This window comes from Callospermophilus lateralis, chromosome 14 (genome assembly GCF_048772815.1).
Source record: "Callospermophilus lateralis isolate mCalLat2 chromosome 14, mCalLat2.hap1, whole genome shotgun sequence".
Lineage (NCBI taxonomy): Eukaryota > Metazoa > Chordata > Mammalia > Rodentia > Sciuridae > Callospermophilus > Callospermophilus lateralis.
The window spans coordinates 95,990,228-96,009,291 of record NC_135318.1 but is presented as its reverse complement, the minus strand read 5'-3'; the positions used below and the strand labels follow the sequence as shown (position 1 = coordinate 96,009,291).

Below are 19,064 nucleotides of genomic sequence, written 5' to 3'. Positions count from 1 at the left end.
TAAGTGACTTCCTCAAAATTAAAACCATTTGTTCTGAATAAGTCTCTGCAGAGAGGATGAAATCTAAGCTACGTGTGTCAGCTTTTTGTTTCCTTAACAACCTGAAATAATCCACTTCAGGAAGAAAGGCAGACTTGAGCTCAGGGTTTCAGAGGGCTCAGCCCATGGTCACCTGGCCCTGCCGCCTAGTTTTCTCTCTATGGGCCTGTGCATCATGACAGAGTACTCAGCAGAGTGACGTGCACATGAAAGGGACAGTAAAAGCCTTCGTCCCAGTGTCCCCGTCAAGGACGCACCCCCCAGTGACCTACCTTCTTCCCACCAGTTCCTACTCCTGCAGGGCCCACACCTCCCAGGAGCCACTGCAAGCTGAGGACTGAGCCCCTAACATGTGGCCCTGATATTCCAGACCCAAACAACAGCAGTAGAGACTAGGATGAAGTACTTGCAAACCCAAAACCCCACAAAACTTCAGCATTTAGAATACATGAGGAACTCTCAGAACAGCAAAAGACAGTCCAATTAGAAAGTGGGCCAAGGACACAGACAGAGATGTGACCGAAAATACATGAAAAAAATGTTCACTGCTAGCCATCTGGGAAAGGGAACAGCAGCACCACCCAGTGGCGGAGAGGGTTTCTGTTCTGAAGTGCCTGAAGTTGGTTGCTAACTAAACACAGCAGGGCACAGTGGGGCTTGTCTGTCATCCCAGAGACTTGGGAGGCTGAGACAGGAGGATCACAAGTCCAAAGCCAGCCTCAGCAAAAGTGAGGCGCTAAGCAACTCAGTGAGACCCTGTCTCTAAATGAAAAATACAAAATGGGGCTCAGTGGTTGAGTGCCCCTGAATCCAATCCCTGGTACCTTCCCCCACAAAAAAAGAACTAAACACACAACAACCATGACCTAGCAATGGCACCCCTGGCATTTAACCGAGAACAGGACGCTGATCTTCGCACAGAGCCATGTGCACATGAACATGATGTCCACAGCAGCTTTATTTGGAATAGCTGAAAACTGGAACCACCCAGGTATGATTTGACGGGATGGTAAGTACACTATGGAACACCCCTTGGCAAGAGAAAGGACCCAACCACCGGCAGGCGACAACCTGGACGTGTCTCCAGAGGATTGTGCCGAGTGCCACATGGTCACTGTGACTCCACTGATATAACAGTCTTGAAATGGCAACACGAGAGCAAAGAGGAACACGTTAGTGGCTGCCAGGGGCTGAGGATGGCACGGGGGACTTTCCAGGGGCAGCCCAGGGAGATCTCTGTGGTGACACGGGCGCAGTGACACAAATCTGCCCAGGACACACCGCACCTGTGTCAAAGCCCTGATTTGGATACTGTATTGTAATTAGCTAACAAATAACCGTAGGGGGAACCCAGGTAAGGGGCGCATGGGAACCTTGATTTTTGCAACTTCCTATGAGTAATTATGTAAGAATAAAAATTGGAAAAAGAAAGCTGTATGTGGAACCTGGTATCCTACATTGGGTCCTGTAATGGAGCAAGAGCGTTATTGCAAAAAAAAAAAAAAAAAAAAAAAACCCCAGAAAACCCAAAGAAAGCCTGTGGTTCAGTTTAGAGTACTGACTGCATCCATGTCCATGTTCAGTGCGTAAATGTACCCAGGCTTCAGACCAGGTGGGTGAAGGGCGTATGGAACTTGCCTGTGGATATGAAACTGTTTCAAAAATAAACCCTGGAGCCCAGAATGACTAAACTGGAAGTCTCAGGAGTGGCTCAGGTAGGAAAAAAAAAAAATTGTTTTTTTCAACTCTACAGAAGGAACCCAGGGGCACTTAACCACTGAGGTACGTCCCTAGCCCTTTTAATTTTGAGACAGAGTCTCACTAAATTGCTGAGGCTGCCTTGAACTCAATCCTCCTGCCTCAGCCTCCTGAGCTGCTGGGATTACAGGTGTGCACCACTGGGCCCAGCTCAGATTTTTAATCTGTCAGGTGGTTCTGACGTGCAGCCGGGGCTCAGAAGCCTGCTGTGGAGAGAGATGACTTAGAGTTTGTTTCCCGCCTGGGTTTGGTCCTCAAGAGCAATTTCTAGATGAGCACACCCCTGTTCTTTTGTCCTTCAGTCCATTTACAAGGACCCAAATCTCCTTGAGAGGGGCTCCAGAAACTTCCCTCCTTCCCTCCCCAGTCTGTGACCCCGCATCTGTGACGCCCCATTCCACGCAGCTCAACCCTGGGAGGAAAATTCAGGTAAACTGGAAGAATAAAAGCTGTCTAGTTCCCACCTCCCTGAAACTGTGACACTAGGGAAAAACGGGGGGGGGGGGGGCGGGGGTGGTGGTGGCAAGAACTTGAAATGTCCTAAGGGTGTGAGAGACACTGTGATGTTTTTTTAAAAGAAGGGCGATGCCAGTGCAGCTGGTCACAAGCAGCCCTCCTGTCCCTTGCTGCACTCCACACCTTACACAGTCGCAGGCACCTCCCTGGACACCTCCGCCAAAGGCACGAGCCAGGTGGGGTGGGTGGAGATGGGGCTTAGCCACAGCAGGACGATCCCCTCCTCCCACGCCTGACCCCTTCTCCACACAGAAACTGACAATACTGTTGGTGGCAACAAGCACAGGGTGGAGGGCTGGCCCCACCTGCTGCTCAGGACTCCAGGAGGGTTTGGAAAGGCCATCTCCACAGGAAGGAGCAGGGCGAGGAACAGACCTGCAGGGAGCCCTGCTTCTTGGTCTGGCACGTGGCGAAGGCCAGGGCACGTGAACCGACACGTGGCATGGTAAGGGGAGCCACCAAGGACAAAGGACATCATGGACCAGGCCACGGATTTGAACCCCAACTAAAACTCCATTTGCTCAGAAAGTGCTGCCAGCAGCAGAGGTCAGCCCATGGAAAGCACAGCGGACACAGGCCGTGGCCACGCGCAGGCGGTAACTGGCCGCAGTGCCTGGCTTGAAGAGGTACAGACACACTGCACTGTCACAGCGTCAGAGGGGAAGGGGAAGCTGGGCCCTGGGGACCAGAGATGATTCTGTTCTTTTGTTTCTTCCAGAGGCAGGCCTGGGGGGCCGCGCCAGCTGACCCCACCTCCTGAAGGACAGCGGAGCCTGCCGAAGGCTCGTGGCACTGAGGCCTGGGATCTGCGTCTATAAGGGCCATCTAAAACGTGGCCCGAGCGGTGGGGACAGGCTGGCTTGCGAAGCTGCCGCGGCTCCCTCCAGCTCCCCACGGGCGTGTCCATTCCCCAGCTTGGCGCCTGGCAAGCAGTTAGACTCCTGGATTCCGCCCAGGGTTCTCCTCCACTGGGATGCAGGGCCTGCTGTGGCTGGACCCTGGGGAGAGAGGGAAGGAGAGTGGATACCCACGCTGGTGCGGGAGCGTCCTACCAAACCAAGGCCAAGTCTCTAGGACAGGGAGCAGCTGGAAAGGCAGAGGGCCCGGGACGTCTCAGGGGGCGTCGGAGCAGAGGTGGAGTGACTGGTTGGGAATGCGGTCAGCCTGTTTTGACATCACAAGGGAAAAGCCACTTGGAGGACAGAGGCCACTGAGAAAGACAAGGAACCTGGGCCACGGATCTCTGGCCCAGAGGGCCCAGGCCACTACACTGGACAGGAGAACCTGTTCGGGACCACACACCCGGTGCTGGAAGGAGGAGCGGATTTCCCAGCCCTCCTGTGTTGCAGAGGATGACTGTACGCCCCTGGCCCCACCCAGGGAGATACCCTCCCACCGGGAGCCCTGTGCTAGCGCGCAGGAAGCCAAGCCAAGAGAAAGAAGGGAGATATTTACCTCAGTGTTCTCTGAAAACAAAAAAGGCTCACTAGTCCCAGTCATCTATCAACTGCAGTTTCCAAATGTGCCAAAGAGGGAAAGGTCTACTGGGAAGGCTAAAGAGAGCAGAGAGAGAGAAGAGACGGCAGGCTGTCGGGCGGTGGTGGTGACGGAGCCTCGGCTCCAGCAGCACAGAGGGAGGGCAATGAGAGTGGCCCCCTGGGGCAGTCCTGTGAGCCACATGCAGAGCAATGAAGCGCCAATCTCCTAGTTTTGCAGGCCATTTTGGCTCTGTCACAGCTACTCAGTTCCACTGTCATCTTTCAGAAGCAGCCACATACAAGCCACAAACAAATGGGGTCTACACCCGGGCAGCTGGCCCGATGACCTGGTCCCTGCACCATGGTCTGCTGACCCCTGCGGGAGGCAATTTGCAATAACTGTTTTCCAAACGTTTCAATAAAGGCCATCTCTGGCAGAGATCTAGTGCCAGGCTCCAGGGCACAGTTCACCCTGCACTACTTAATAAGCAGCACCCCACTGAGACCACCCTGCGATCTTGAGGAAGTGAAGGCCACGGTAACAGGGACACCCCAGGAAGACCCCGAGAGTGCGGGCAAGGAGCAGAGACAGCAAGCAAGCCTCAGGGAGGCAACTTCAGGCTGCATGCAAGTGAGAGCCACCAGCACTGTGTCACAGAGCACGGGGTGATCTGTCACAGAGAGGGGATGACCCAAAGCCACCGCCAGGACTCTCTCATGGGATGGCTGAGTGCTCGGCTGGAAGGGTTTTCACAGAGCCTCTTGGGAATGGGGTGAAGCTCAGTGGGCGATGCTTGCTGAGCATGTACAGGGCCCCGGGTTCCACCCCCAGCACCTTTAAAAAGCCAAACAAGCTGGGTCTGCACAGGGGCTCTGAAGGCAGTGGTGCACAAGGTCTGCACCCCGCCCGGGCTGCAGGTGGAGCCAGAGAGGGCTGACGGGAAACCCAAGACAAACGGCTCACTTGTTAAAGATAAGTATTGGGTTTGAGCGGGAAGCTGGACCCGGCACCCCATGTGAAGGGGCACATAGCCCAGCGGGGAGGGCGGCCACGTGACACTCGTGCTTCAGCCCAAAGCCTGGGCTCACCAGCGCCCAGATCTGGAGCCCACAAAGGCTGGGCTACCACCGTGGTCCCCAGGGTTGGGGGACTCTGCCCATTACACACACACACCACCTTGCAATTCAGAAACACCTTTTGTAAAAACATCTCTGCACTCTGGAGCACAGGTCTCAGTGACCAGAGCGGCGGTCCCCTGAGGCCCTGCAGGCCAGGGTCCTCAGCCCCGACTTTGCTTCTGTAAGACGGGCAGAGTGGCTCTCAGGACCCCGCAGAGGCGAAGGCACCGCAGGCTCAGGGCTGCGCCCAGGGTGAGTCTCAGCAAGAGCTGGCTCCCCGGGGCAGGTGGGCGAGGAAGTGGGACCTGCACCCAGCCCCTCTGCAGCCTCTGAAGCCAGGACTCCACTCCAGGATTCCACTGGCCTCAGGGCCCCATGCCCCCGCCCTCCCCACTGCCGCTCCACAGGGCCACATCTGTTCCCCAGCTGCTCCTGCTCGCCACGGAGCCCCAAGGAGGCTCTCACTGCCCGCCACCCCACTCCTCTGCCACACCCCTTCCCAGCCAGGCCCGCGGAACCCCAAGTCTAAGTGGCCAGAAGTTTCTGGACTGGATGGACCTCGCCGCCAGCTCCTCTCTATAAAGCTGACCATTTTGAGAGGCCCTCAAAGACTCAGCGCCAGCTGAGCTACAGCTGTCACCCAAGCCACTCAAAACAGCAAGAAGGGACAAGGACAGGGAGAGAGCAGAGCCAGGAGGCCAGGGCAGGTGGGGTGCAGCCAGCAGGTCTGGGGGAAGCGGCCGGACCTGCCGTGAGGCTTACCCGTGGCTGCTGTGGTCTTGTTACTGAGGAGCCTTGTCTGACTGCCTGGGACGACCTGGAGGTCAGAGTTTTCGGGGGACGGTGGCAGACTCTGGGCTCGGGTGGCCAGGAGTGCATTGAGGTACTGTAGCCGCGTGACCTGGAGGACAGAGGTGTCACCCAGCGGGGGACACAGCGTGGTGTGGGCTCGTACCTCTGGCGGAACTGGACGGCAGGGCGAGGATACAAGGGAAGGAGCAGGGAAGGGCAGAGGGCAAGTGGGCAGAGGGGGCCAGAGACCAGGCCCTGGGACCGCTAGGCCACGTGGTCAGGGTGTCCAGGGAGTCAAGGCCTCAGGACAGCCAGGCCAGGGTGGTGGGGTGTCCAGGGAGTCAAGGCCCCACATGTGGGCAGCACAGGGCCTGGTCTTGGGCCTCAGGGCCCCTCAAACCTCACTCTCCTCCACACATATTTGTGACCAGCTGGCCTAGCCCTTTGGGGACACAAAACCAGTTAGTGCCAACACAACACACAGCCCAGGCGGTCACCTTGATGAGCTGAAGGTCAGAAAGGGCCCTCACGGTGTAGTCAGGACAGTAGGTAGAGGAGCGGGTGCCCTCGGCTGGCTCGGGCTGCAGGTCGTGGCGGGTGGGCTGGTGCGAGGGCACTGGGGACTGGTGAGCTGTCAGGAGGAACAGGCGGTGAGGGCACCGCTGGGCAACTGCTGGCTCTGCAGCCTGCCCCAGACACCCTGAGAGGGGACAGGGTGGGGACCTGGGGGAGGGCAGAAGACACTACGGGGGAGGTTCTGCAGGGATGGGGTGCACCAGGCGAGCAAGAAGGGGTGCACCAGGCGAGCAAGAAGGAAGCCTGTCCCCGCTCCAGAGCCAAGGGACGCCCTGTGGGGGCCAGGGCCATTCTGCAAGCCAGGACCCAGCCCTCAGAGGTAGGGGCTGCGGCTCACCCGAGGACGGCGTGGTCAGGGCAGACACTCCATAGTAGGTGAAGGCCCCGTTCTCAAACTTCAGGCCCTCCTTCCCGATCTCCACCTCAACCCTGCCCTGGGAGGAGGGAGGGCGGGCAGACAGACACGGGCACGGGTTAGCGTCCCCAGGAGGAGCACCAGGTGAAATCCCAGCGACCTGGGTGGCAGGCCTGTGGCCGTCCTCCCCTGCGGCCGTCTCCAGTCACCTGCAGGATGAGGATGAAGTAGTCCACCGGCCTGCTGCGCTGGTACAGGTAGTGGTGGGCGGCCAGGCGGTCGCTCTCGTCAAACTTCACCTCCTGGTTGACGCTCGGGTGCCTCAGCAGGTGCAGGAGGACCTTCTCAGAGATGCGCAGCGGGCTGAACACGTCCACCTCTGCCCCAAAACCGGAAAAGGAAGAGTGCCTACTGGGCTGAGCGGCCTGCGTGCGCCTGGCTCCTGCGTGCGCCTGGCTCCTGCGCCCGCACCCCGGGCTCTCCCTGTGCCCGCACCCCAGGCTCTCCCTGTGCCCGCACCCCAGGCTCCCCTGCGCCTGAGCTGCCACCTTCCACAGAGAGCAGGGCAGGGCATATGTGGGCCCAGCTGAGGTTCCCTGGCCACCCTTGCCAGGGGCAAAGCCCAGTTCAGCTCTTGGTCACTTGGGTCAGCCCTGGGGTCGCCTAAGAGGCTGACAGAGGTGCAGAGAAAGCACAGATGTTGTTCCGCGTGACTCTCCTGTTTACTAGAATCAGGGAGCAGCTGGTATCCACTGTGGGTGGTCTCCTGACCCATGGACAGTGAGTGGAACAGGGACATGGACCACTCCTCTCTCACCTCGGGAAAGGAAGCGCTGGGTGGCCAGGAGCAGCTGAGGCGAGATTTTTACTTTGTATTCCTCGTCAGACACCTTGAACAAGGAGAAGCCCTCCTTGCGCTTGAGCAGGGCACTCAGGGGGGTGGCCGTCCTCCGCACAGCAGCATCTCCTGAGGGGTGAGAAGATGGCAGCTCAGGCACAAGCGAGAGTCTCATGAACACAGACCCTGGGCCCACTAGGGCTCTGCTGCCCGCTCCTTCTTCCCCAGGGATGCAACGCTATCCTGCTCCCCCATGGAGCCTGGCCGCCATTCCCCCGCAGTGACCCTGGTGCCCAGGATGGGGGCAATGACCCTCACTTCCCAAGTAAGTGAGGAAGGGACCACCCTCTTGCTTGGAGCTGGGTAGAAAAAATGCTGATGAGAAGAGCTGTCCGTCAACACAGGCCTCCCGGGGCCCGCCTGGTGGCAGGCGGCAGCAGTGGCAGTGGACACTGACCTCGGGACTTCATGCCCGGTCAGTCTCAGGAACTGAACTGAAAATGCTGTGCTTGGGAACAGACGTGGGGGTAAGCCATGTGCTTGGCAGCACAGAGCAGTGGGCAGCTCAGGGTCCCAGGTGCCCGTATGAGGCCCAGAGCCCTGGAGCACAGGCCCTGTGTCTGCCTTGCAGGCCGCAGCCAGCATCCTGAGAAGGGGAAGACGCACTCTAAGGCCCAGGGCTGTTGGGGGGAAGATGCTCTTGGTGGTCAAGAATGGGTTCCTGTCCCTTTCTGTGGTGCTGGGGCTGGAACCCAGGGCCTCATGCATGCCAGCAGGCAAGCACTTTCAACGAGGCCTCATCCCCGGCCCAAAGAACGGCACAAAACGACCTGCAGCAGAAGACACGAAAAAGGGAAGAGCCCAGGAAGGACAGAGCCCAGGAAGGACCAAGCACCCAGGAAGGACCGAGCGCCCAGGAAGGACAGAGAGCCCAGGAGGGACAGAGCCCAGGAGGGACAGAGCCCAGGAAGGACCGAGCGCCCAGGAAGGACCGAGCGCCCAGGAAGGACCGAGAGTCCAGGAAGGACAGAGCGCCCAGGAAGGACAGAGAGCCCAGGAGGGACAGAGCCCAGGAGGGACAGAGCCCAGGAAGGACAGAGAGCCCAGGAAGGACTGAGCGCCCAGGAAGGACAGAGAGCCCAGGAAGGACAGAGAGCCCAGGAAGGACAGAGCCCAGGAAGGACCGAGCCAGGAAGGACAGAGAGCCCAGGAGGGACAGAGCCCAGGAGGGACAGAGCCCAGGAAGGACAGAGCCCAGGAAGGACAAAGCCCAGGAAGGACAGAGAGCCCAGGAAGGACAGAGAGCCCAGGAGGGACAGAGCCCAGGAAGGACAGAGCGCCCAGGAAGGACAGAGCCCAGGAGGGACAGAGCCCAGGAAGGACAGAGCCCAGGAAGGACAGAGCCCAGGAAGGACAGAGAGCCCAGGAAGGACAGAGAGCCCAGGAAGGACAGAGAGCCCAGGAAGGACCGAGAGCCCAGGAAGGACCGAGCCCAGGAAGGACCGAGCCCAGGAAGGACAGAGCGCCCAGGAAGGACAGAGAGCCCAGGAAGGACTGAGCGCCCAGGAAGGACCGAGCCCAGGAAGGACTGAGTGCCCAGGAAGGACAGAGAGCCCAGGAAGGACAGAGCGCCCAGGAAGGACCGAGCCAGGAAGGACAGAGCCCAGGAAGGACAGAGCCCAGGAAGGACAGAGAGCCCAGGAAGGACTGAGTGCCCAGGAAGGACCGAGCCAGGAAGGACAGAGCCCAGGAAGGACCGAGCCCAGGAAGGATCGAGCCAGGAAGGACAGAGCCCAGGAAGGACTGAGCGCCCAGGAAGGACAGAGAGCCCAGGAAGGACTGAGCGCCCAGGAAGGACAGAGCCAAGAGGGACAGAGCCCAGGAAGGACTGAGCGCCCAGGAAGGACCGAGCCCAGGAAGGACCGAGCGCCCAGGAAGGACCGAGCGCCCAGGGAGGACAGAAAGCTCAGGGAGGACTGAGAGCCCAGGAAGGACAGAGAGCCCAGGAAGGACAGAGAGCCCAGGGAGGACAGAGAGCCCAGGAAGGACAGAGAGCCCAGGAAGGACAGAGCCCAGGAAGGACAGAGCCCAGGAAGGACCGAGCGCCCAGGAAGGACAGAGAGCCCAGGAAGGACAGAGAGCCCAGGAAGGACAGAGCCAGGAAGGACAGAGCCCAGGAAGGACAGAGCCCAGGAAGGACAGAGCCCAGGAAGGACCGAGCGCCCAGGAAGGACCAAGCGCCCAGGGAGGACAGAGAGCCCAGGAAGGATCGAGCCAGGAAGGACAGAGCCCAGGAAGGACAGAGCCCAGGAAGGACAGAGCCCAGGAAGGACCGAGCGCCCAGGGAGGACAGAGAGCCCAGGAAGGACTGAGAGCCCAGGAAGGACCGAGCCAGGAAGGACAGAGCCCAGGAAGGACAGAGCCCGGCATGCACAGGAGCCGTGAGAGCACCAACGGGCTGGGCAGGAGGGAGCCCTGCCGTGGTGGCCTTACTGACCCACGGGGGCAGGGCGGGGGCCTGGCGGGGATGCAGCGGGCTCTGGAGCAGAGGTCACCAGTGTGCACACACAGCATGTCTCGGGGCAGGGAGGACCCGTGGGAGTCACACTCACGGTAGTCTTCAGACTCGTCCAGGATCTCGGACTTGATGATCTCCTCGATGACGTCCTCCAGGGTGACCAGGCCCAGCACCTCATAGAAGGGGTCGCCCTCGCCCTCGTTGTTCACCTTCTGCACGATGGCCAGGTGGGACTTCCCTGTGGGGAGGGAACACTCATTTACAGCTAGCAGGGAGCACCCCATTTTTCTCAGTTTCTCCTAGTATGAGCCCACTGCAAGGACAGAAGCCAATGTTTGTACTGGACACTGGGCCACACACCCTAAGTTTTGTGTTTTGTTTTTGAAATTAAGGATTGAACCCAGAGGTCCTTTCTCACTGAGCTACATCCCCCCCACCCTTTTTTTGGTACTGGGGATTGAACTCAGAGGCACTCAACCACATCCCCAGCCCTATTTTGTATTTTATTTAGAGACAGGGGCTCTTGGAGTTGCTTAGCACCGCCTTTGAACTTGCGATCCTTCTACCTCAGCCTCTGGAGTCACTGGGATTATGGCATGCGCCATCACGCTCAACTCCCCGAGCTCTTTTTATTTTTTACTTTGTGGTAGGCCTCACCAAGTTGCCCAGACTGGTCTTGAACTTGTGATCCTCCTGCCTCACCCTCCAAAATAGCTGAGAACAGGCACACATGGAGGCTTCCCAAGTTCTCAACAAGCTGACAAAATCTCAGAGGCGTGATCATTGGCTGGAGGTTCCCACACAGACAACAGCAGAGCTGGGGTTGGCCCCAGGTCTGTGACTCCGAGCCCTGCGGAGGTCTAGCCAAGCGCATCCTGTCTAGAACACAGGGGTCTTACACAGCAACCGCAGGTGTCTACAAACAGGACACCAAGACACGCTGGCTGCCCTGGGCGGTCTCAGTAGGGGAGCCCACGAGTCCATCCTGCCTGACTCTGGGAAGGCCTCCTAATTCTTAAGGCTGTCCTCTGGGGTCAATAGTGGGAGGTGGCCATTCAGAACCCAACCTGTGCACAGAGGACAGCAGGTGGCCAGGACTGGTCCACCTTGCTCCTGTGTCTTTCCCATGTCATTTTCCTACTTGGTTTGCTTAGTGAGAAGGGGCAGATTGAAAACAACCCATGTCTCAGGATGTCGGGGAACACTGGGGGACTTCTGGAATTGACTCTGCAGTAGGTAAGTGCTTTTTAGCCATAAAACTTGATACCTATCTGAGAGAAACAGAAGGCAAGTCATGTGGGTAATTTAAGATCTTTTGAGTGGGCACATTAAAAAAATCTAAACTCAAAACATAAAAAGGGCTGGAGATGTAGCTCAGGGGGTAGCATCCTCAGGTGCAAACCCCAATGCTGCAAAGAAAAAGAAAAAAAATAGGCAGAATTAAGTTTAATAACATTTTAAGTAATCCAATATAGCCAAGATATTTCAATATATAACCCCCCACACACACACAAAATAGCAATAGATAGCCTCCCCTGATTGCACAGAGTCCCTGAACCTGGTTTGTGCTTGATGCTTACAGCACACCCCAAGTCAATCTAGTGCCCTTCCCAGCACTGCACAGCCACAGGTGGGAGGGGAGTGGCTGCTGGACCCGCAGGACCACAGCCCGGGGCGCGCCCTCTTCTATTATAAGTAAGACGGCAGAGGTTGGTGTGGACACAGACCTGCACACCTGGGGGAGTTTGCTCCAAGAATCCTTCAGGCAAGCAGAAAAATCTTTGTGTGACTCACACTCCACACACCAAGGGCTTAATGAAATAAAGCGTCCTCCTTCAGGATGCTCTAGTACCCCTGACCGAAAAGCCAAGACGGAAATGACCACATTAGGTCATCTTCCCCTGTCCAGGAGGAAAAGACACAGGGTCCCTGGAGATCTCTGCCCAGTCCTGCTAAGTCTGAGGCATTGAGTCAGGGGACAGGTATTTCTACATTCTTCCGACACTCTGTGACTATGCTGGGAAGGGCTCAGGCTGGCGCATAGGCACCATTTCTGCAAGGGCCACGGCTGCTGCGCCACAGAAGGCAAAGCCGCAGGCCCGCTGGGGAGACCAGGCACATGACAGGCAGCTTTGATCAACACCTTTGAATTCCTGAAACCAAAGCCCAGGGTCTGAAGGCCACCTTCAAGCAGAGAGGCCTGAGCCCACTCCTCCTTTCAGGAAGCTGAGCCCTCTGCAGGGCGCCTACAGGAAGGGACTCACTTCTCCCAGGCTGTCAAAGATGTGCAGAGTAGGGACAGGCCTCCCCAAGACCGCCACACTGGGATGACTCCATAAGGAATGGAGGAGAGCAGGGCTCCTAGAAGATCCCCCATGTGACTTACTCTCAACAGAGGATGCTCGAGGGCCAACAGGCAGCCCTGGGAATGCAGTAGGGGACTGAGAAAAGGCAGCTGGCAGATTAAAGTTCATGGCCATCTGACAGGACCCAAGCACTCACAGGGATACCTGCAGGCTCTCAGGGCCAGCTCTGCAGAGTCCACAAGGGTGTGAATGGCATGACCTACCGCCATGGGAGAACTCTAGTTTTAATTTGAGTTCACAGGCTCCAGAGTACTCCATTTATTTGGATACTGGAAGACCTTTGCATGATGCCCAACTTCTAGGACACCTTTAAAAATGCAGTTAGAGTTTAATCTCTCCATCTTTCCTTTGTCCCCAACTCCCTTTTATTTGTAGAGCTGGGGATAAGGGGTGGGGTTTGCACATGCTAGGCAAGTGCTTTATCATTGAGCTATGCTCCTAGCCCTTTTGATCTCATTTTGAGACAGGGTCTCACTCACCTACCCAGGCTGGCCTCCAACATGCAATCCTCCTGCCTTGGCCTCCCTCGACTTTGTAATTATAGGCATCCTGGCTCCCTTTGTAGTTCTGTAGAAAAACCTAAGTGTACCAATGCTATGAGAAAAGTCACAGGCTAACACTCCTCCCAGATGTCTGAGCAGGTCTGACTCTTCTCAGCATTGTGGCAAAACATGACAGTAAATCAAAACTGGCTGTCTGATAGCAGCGTCTCTGAAAAGTTTATTGCCCTAATCTTCTCCTCACTTACTTCATGAGTCTCATCACGGGCTGAGCAAAGGCAGCAGGGGTTTATGGCCATAGAGAAGATGCAAGTCACCTACTACAGCCCCAAAGCACTCACACTGCCTGGAGATAACTGCTGTCACCTCAAGTCCGCACAGAGGGGTGCTTCCCCGCAGCTTACAAGGTTCCCAAGTAGATGGTGCTCTGAAGGAGTGACAGGAGCAGAACGTACTGGCCAAGAGGAAGATCAGTGGGCAGAGAGATGGGGAAAGAATCGACTGTAAAACCTCAAATGCCAGGAAGACTGCAATGTGCCCTTTGCTCATAAGCAGAGGATGCATAGAAGGACGAGGACAGAGAGGACTTTAACAAGGAGAAACACAGGACACCAAGAGGCCACAGAAAAACAAGGCAAGGCAGCCCCAGGGCGGCACCAGAAAGACAGGGCCATTCTGCCCCAAGAATGGCCCTCACCCACCAGGAACCAGGAAGCCAAGGAGGACCGAAGTGACCCCACTGCAGGTCCCACCCTGTCCTCCCTCCCCACCACCGGCTTCTAGAAGGAGGCTTTCCAGCATGTTGTCAGATGGCTCTGGAACAGTCTGACTGAACCAGGAAGGGATCAATCCCCAGCCCTCCAGGACCAGGCAGTCTGACAACCAGCTCTGCCCGCCCGTCCTGGACAGGAGCACCTGTACTGTGACAGCAGGTCCATGGGAACCTGCTCCACTTGCCCCACCTTAAAAACTAAGAGCAGGGAACCAACCTAGATGCCCTTCGATAGATGACTGGATAAAAAAAAATGTGGTTTATATACACAATGGAATATTACTCAGCAATAAAAGAGGATAAAATCATGGCATTTGCAGGTAAATGGATGGAATGAGAGAAGATAATGCTAAGTGAAGTTAGCCAATCCCCCAAAACCAAATTCTGAATGTTTTCTTTGATATAAGTAGTCTGAAGTGGGATAGGGAGGCGGAGCATGGGAGGAATAGAGGAACTCTAGATAGGGCGGAGGGGAGGGAGGGGGCATGAGGTAATTAATGATGGTGGAATGTGATGATCACTATTATCCAAAGTACATGTATAGTATACATGTGAATATACTATGTATACAACCAGAGATGCGAAAAATTGTGCTCTATATGTGTAATAAGAGTCATAATGCATTCCACTGTTATATATAAATTAAAAGAAGAAACTTGAGAAAGTTATAACTTAAATGGGCAAATTTTTTTAAAAATCTCATTTGTAATTCAAAAGCTCATATAATATATAGTCTCTTGATAGCCATGGTAATTCAGTAATAAAAAGCATAATCCTAAAGTTGCAAAAAAAAAAAAAAAAAAAAACTAAAAGCAGAAGCTCCCTCCCAGCCAGTCACAACCCTGGCTCCCCTTGGTCCATGCTGATGGAGGCCTGTGTACAATACGAGTCGCATCCCACTTGTTCTCCCAATTGCCACCTGCCAAGGTACTTCATCCATCCCAGGTGCCTCTCCTGACCACTCTCCTTCCCTTGGAAAGTGTCCCTTCCCTTAGCTTCCAGGACATTCCAAACTCCTCTCTGCTTACGGCCCTAGGGATCAAGCCCTGGTCCCACACACAACACCTCTCCCAACCCGTCTTGCCTCCATGGCATCTTAATTCTTCCCATCTAGGGTGCCTGATGGCTCTGGGCCAAGCTTATCTGCCATATTTGAAGGCAAGACCACAGCAATGAAAATCGTGACCCCAAGGCTTTGGGAAACAAAGGTCTTCACCAACCTTACCCTAAACATTATGTCTCGCTCCTGAAGCAATTCCCTTTAGTTCCAGAGAGGGGCGTGCCTTCCCCCACCATCTCACAAGCAGAGAAATCACAAATCCAGCTGTAGCCAGATACCAGAGCTGAAGGAACCGAATATGAGAGCTTACAATACCAAAGGGACAACTATGGTCTCTACCCTGGACCTTTCTGGAAGCGGAACCTGCACTTCCGGGTTCACCCCCTCTGCTAAATCCTCTCCCTGAGTAGCAAACACTATCTACCCATAGCCCACCCAGGACCTACCACTGCTCTGCTACCAAGCTCATGAGCAGCATGCAGGACACGTCATCCCCAGTCCCTTTATGCTCATCACTGACAGCTGAGGACTGGAGCAAGAGAGGCTGGGTGCAGGAGCTCAAGGCAGGCGGGGGCAGGATAGAATCCTCCAGGCCCACTTCAGGGCCACCCCCTGTCACTCCCCTCCAGAGCTGCCTCCCTGGGTACTACCATGATTCAGGGTTTTGCAGGCCCGGACAGTATGCTCACCACCAGGAGGATCCAGCTGGGTCTGCCCGGGGTTCCTCCCAGAGACAGGTGGGCAGCGCGGCTTTCTAAGGAAATGGCCAGGAATACTGCCATGCTCTTTAACAGACCATCCAAACCTCTCACCCAACCCTGAGCTACATGCAGGTCTGGTTCAAGGATCAAAGGATATGAGGGTCAGGCACAGTGGTGCACGCCTATGATCCCAGCGGCTTGGGAAGCTGAGGCAGGAGGATCACAAGTTCAAAGCCAGCAGCCTCAGCAATTAACCAAGGGCCTAAACAATTTCGTGAGACCCTGTGTCTCTAGGTGAAATATAAAAAAGGTCTGGGGATGTGGCTCTGTGATTAAGTGCCCCTGGTACCAAAAGAAAAAGCAAAAAGAAAGGAGATAAGGCATGGAGAGGCCATACCGGAGCCTGGCTCCACAAGGGAGTCATTATGAGAAAAGCATCTTCCTGCTCTGACTGTCCAGGAGCTCACCAAGCAGCTCCCACGCAGACCTGGGGCCAGGAGACTTCCCAGCTGCCAGAAATAGCAGGGGGTTTACTCACTTCACCTCCCATCAGGCAACCTTTAGGGTCAAGTCCATCCAGAGCCCTGGGCTGCCCCTCCCCTTATCCTGCAGGAGTTCAGGTGTGGGAAGCATGGCTGGTGGCCAAGGAGCCTGTCAGACTCTGGGCAGCACTCTGAGGATGGTGGAGGGGACTATAAGGGAGCCCTTGCCTTCTCACCTGAAGGGCCCCACAATCTCCACCTCCAACCTTGTGAGCCACAAATCAGATGAAAGGAGGGGGTGAAGATGTGGGGTTAAGGGAGAATTTGAGAAACATACTTAGGGTTAGAAAAGGGGAGAGGGGGTTAAAAGGGGAAACAAAACAAAGGAAGACAAGGGAAAGGGAGATTAAATCAGCACCCATAAAGTTGTTTTGGTGAAATCAAAGTGAAAGTTTTCTCCACACCTTCAAGAAAGTATTTATGAGTCACTCCCTGTCTGCAACCAGGAAGGCAGCAACAGGGACCTCAGCAAGGCCGAAGGAATATCATGGTCTATCTAATTTGATATTAAACCTGTGCAGATACTAGCACCCAGATACCTACTTTTGCATGTCCTTTTAGTTTCTTTCCAAGAGTTTGGGTCATACAAAGCCCAAAGTGTACGGAAGTGGCCTCAGGGTGTTAGAAGTAAATGGGAAGTTTCAACAAAGGGGGTGCCAAGGTGTTGGATTTCTAGGACACTTCATCCACCTCTAAATTTTTCAAAAAGTCACTGCCAGATTCAAGGCCATCACCTTCTGGAAAAGGGGAGGTCTCATATCCCCCACCCTTTTCCAGGACAGGACACGCATGTGCATCTCCTCCTGGACTCCCGGGCCTTTACCTCGCTTGAACTCCTCCAGGACTGCGTCTAGCTTGGTGTCATTGAAGACGAAGTGGAGTGGGTGGTTGTAGAAGCGAGTAATGGTACTGAGCGGCGTGCAGTCCTCGGGGTCCACGAAGGCCAAGTCCTTGAGGTAGAGCATGTCCACGATGTTGGAGCGCTCTTCCTCGTACACCGGAATGCGCGTGTGGCCGCTCTGCATGATGCTGGCCAAGACGCTGAAGTCCAGAACTGCACTGGCATCCAGCATGAAGCAGTCTTCGAGCGGCGTGAGCACGTCCTCCACTGTCCGGTAGCGCAGCACTCCCTTGCTGAGGTCGCTGTAGGGGTCGCCGCCTCCGCGCGCTAGCTCCAGCACACGCTCGCGCAGCCGCCCGGGCCGCGCCGCCAGCTCCAGCAGCTGCCCCACTGGCAGCGCCACGGGCAGGGTGAGCAGCACTGCCAGGCGGCTGAGGCTCAGAGCGCGCGGTGCCAGCGCCAGCGCCCAGCGCCCGCTCACAGCGGCCGGAACCACTTCGCCTACCAGAAAAACCAGCCCTGCGCAGCCCAGCACCGCGGGCACCGCTCGCTGGCCGGCCGCTCGGTACAGCAGCACCGCCAGCGCCGCCTGCGCCAGGCTAGCCAGCAGCAGCAGCGCGCCCAGGGCGCAGCCCGCCCAGCGCCGCGCGGGTTCCAGGCGTCGCGCCGCCGCACGCTCCGCCTCCGAGCCGCTCTCGCGCAGCACCTGCACCTCGGCGGGCGCTAGCGCCAGCGCACTCAGCTGCAGGCCCCGCGCCAACGCCGCCAGCGCCAGCAGCCCGGCCGCCCCCAGGCCCAGCGCCCAGGGCGGCGCCGCCTCCTCAGCTGCCCCGCCGCCCGGCTCCACGCGCACTGCAAGCAGCGCCGAGTTTGGGGGCACGGCCTGGGCGCGCAGGCATAACAGCGCGCGCCACTGGCCCGCGGGAGCCGCCGTCTCCTCCGGCGCCGTGGCTGGTCCACTCTCGGGGCAGCCTGCCCCCTCGGGGGCCACCCAGGTCCAGGAGCTGTTGGCGAAGCCCGAACCCAGGAGGCGCAGGCGGAAGGTGGCCTCCGGCGCGGCCCGCACAGCCCCTCCGTGCACCCACTCTGGGCCCGCCTCTCCGTCCTCCTCCAGGCAGAAGCCCAGCACTCGCGGGCCCGGCGCCGTCTCCCCAGCGGCGTTGCCCAAGCAGAGCGCGGCGAGTACCCAACCTAGCCGACCCGCAGCCGCCGCCATCGCCTGCAGCCCCCTCTTGGCCTCTCGCGCAGCCTACCCCGCTCGCCCCGCGCCCCCGCCTCCCCGGCCAATCGTCGCCGGCCTTCGCGCCGCCTCAGCCAATGGGCGGCGAGCGAGGGCGGGCCCCGGGGTCGGACTAGGCTGCGCCGGGGAGTAAACAAGCCGCGTGGGGCGGGCCGGGGGCGTGGGGTGCTCTGGGGGCGTGGGGTACTTGGCCCTGCCGCTAGCCGCTGCACCTAGGGCTAGCGGCCGCCAGCGCCGGAGGAGCGGTGTATTGGGCAGAGCTCCGGACTCCAGCGCCCGAAGGCCCGACAGCGCTCTGGGAAGCTCACAGGGCCTCACACGAACCACGGGCCCTGACGCTCTTGAAGTTGCACTCGGAGATTCAAGAGCATGGAAAGTGGGATGTTTTCTTAATAAAAGGCCCAGAAACCCTTCAGGGCCAAGGGAGCTGAATAAGAACCAGAGCCTGGCGTCGGGAAGCTAAGGTTTCTTGAAAATGTTTATGGATCGCGCGGGGCTGTGACTTCAGGTCTCGGAACATCAAGGCACAGCCACTTCCTTCAGGGAACTCGGTCCCACCAGGGAAACACAAAGTCACAACCTCATTGGATCCTGACACATCCGTTGCATGTAATTAATGTCTTACAAGAGAAAAGTGAAGCGAGGACAGCGTGCATGCAGGGTTCCAAGACAACCTGCCAATACCCCGGTCACCATCCCAGCCACAGGAGGTGGAAACTGCCGGCAATTTAAGGATCTGCTGACTCCACTCCCACAATTCATCCTTGGGAGATTCCCCAAGGCCAACAAGAGCTACTCAAGAGGGTGCCTGCTGCTGGTATATTAGAAGACAGTACGGTCGGTGGACAGTGTGGCCCGTTTTAAATGATCTGTCTCCTGAGAATATCATTCTAAAAAGTATATGTATTATGGCCATAAGTGAACCATGTTGTGTGCAAAACCAGGTAAGCCCACAGTGAATGATGAACTGGAAAATATCTGTGAAAAACTCTTTGTCTCTTCTACACTGTAAACTCAGAAGAGCAACTGGGCCAACTGCTTCTCTGTTCTCCA

General features: G+C 57.0%; 1 protein-coding gene across 2 annotated transcripts; it reads right to left on the bottom strand.

Annotated features, from left to right (window-relative positions):
• Positions 1–977: 977 nt before the first annotated feature.
• On the bottom strand, positions 978–18,015 carry Cnnm3 (cyclin and CBS domain divalent metal cation transport mediator 3). 2 transcript variants are annotated; one of them, XM_076833954.2, is made up of 9 exons: positions 16,754–18,015; positions 10,084–10,227; positions 7,451–7,600; positions 6,843–7,012; positions 6,616–6,712; positions 6,200–6,333; positions 5,673–5,811; positions 3,769–3,866; positions 978–3,311 (listed from the first exon to the last, which is right to left on the bottom strand). In XM_076833954.2, the coding sequence occupies exons 1-8, from the start codon at positions 17,985–17,987 to the stop codon at positions 3,817–3,819; spliced, it is 2,118 nt and encodes a 705-aa protein (XP_076690069.2). In that variant the 5' UTR covers positions 17,988–18,015; the 3' UTR covers positions 978–3,311; positions 3,769–3,816. The 2 variants fall into 2 exon arrangements, with proteins under 2 accessions (XP_076690069.2, XP_076690068.2); XM_076833953.2 differs by lacking the exon at positions 3,769–3,866.
• Between the last annotated feature and the right edge of the window lie 1,049 nt (positions 18,016–19,064).

What these genes read in the sequence shown, in the direction of transcription:
- Cnnm3 (XM_076833953.2), bottom strand. Translation starts at nt 17,987, where the DNA reads ATGGCGGCGGCTGCGGGTCGGCTAGGTTGGGTACTCGCCGCGCTCTGC. An exon ending in CCAGCGCTTCCTTTCCCGAG is followed by an intron (nt 7,013 to 7,450) that starts GTGAGAGAGGAG and finishes GTTTTGGGGCAG; the next exon opens with AGGTGGACGTGTTCAGCCCG. An exon ending in ACTTCATCCTCATCCTGCAG is followed by an intron (nt 6,713 to 6,842) that starts GTGACTGGAGAC and finishes CCCTCCTCCCAG; the next exon opens with GGCAGGGTTGAGGTGGAGAT.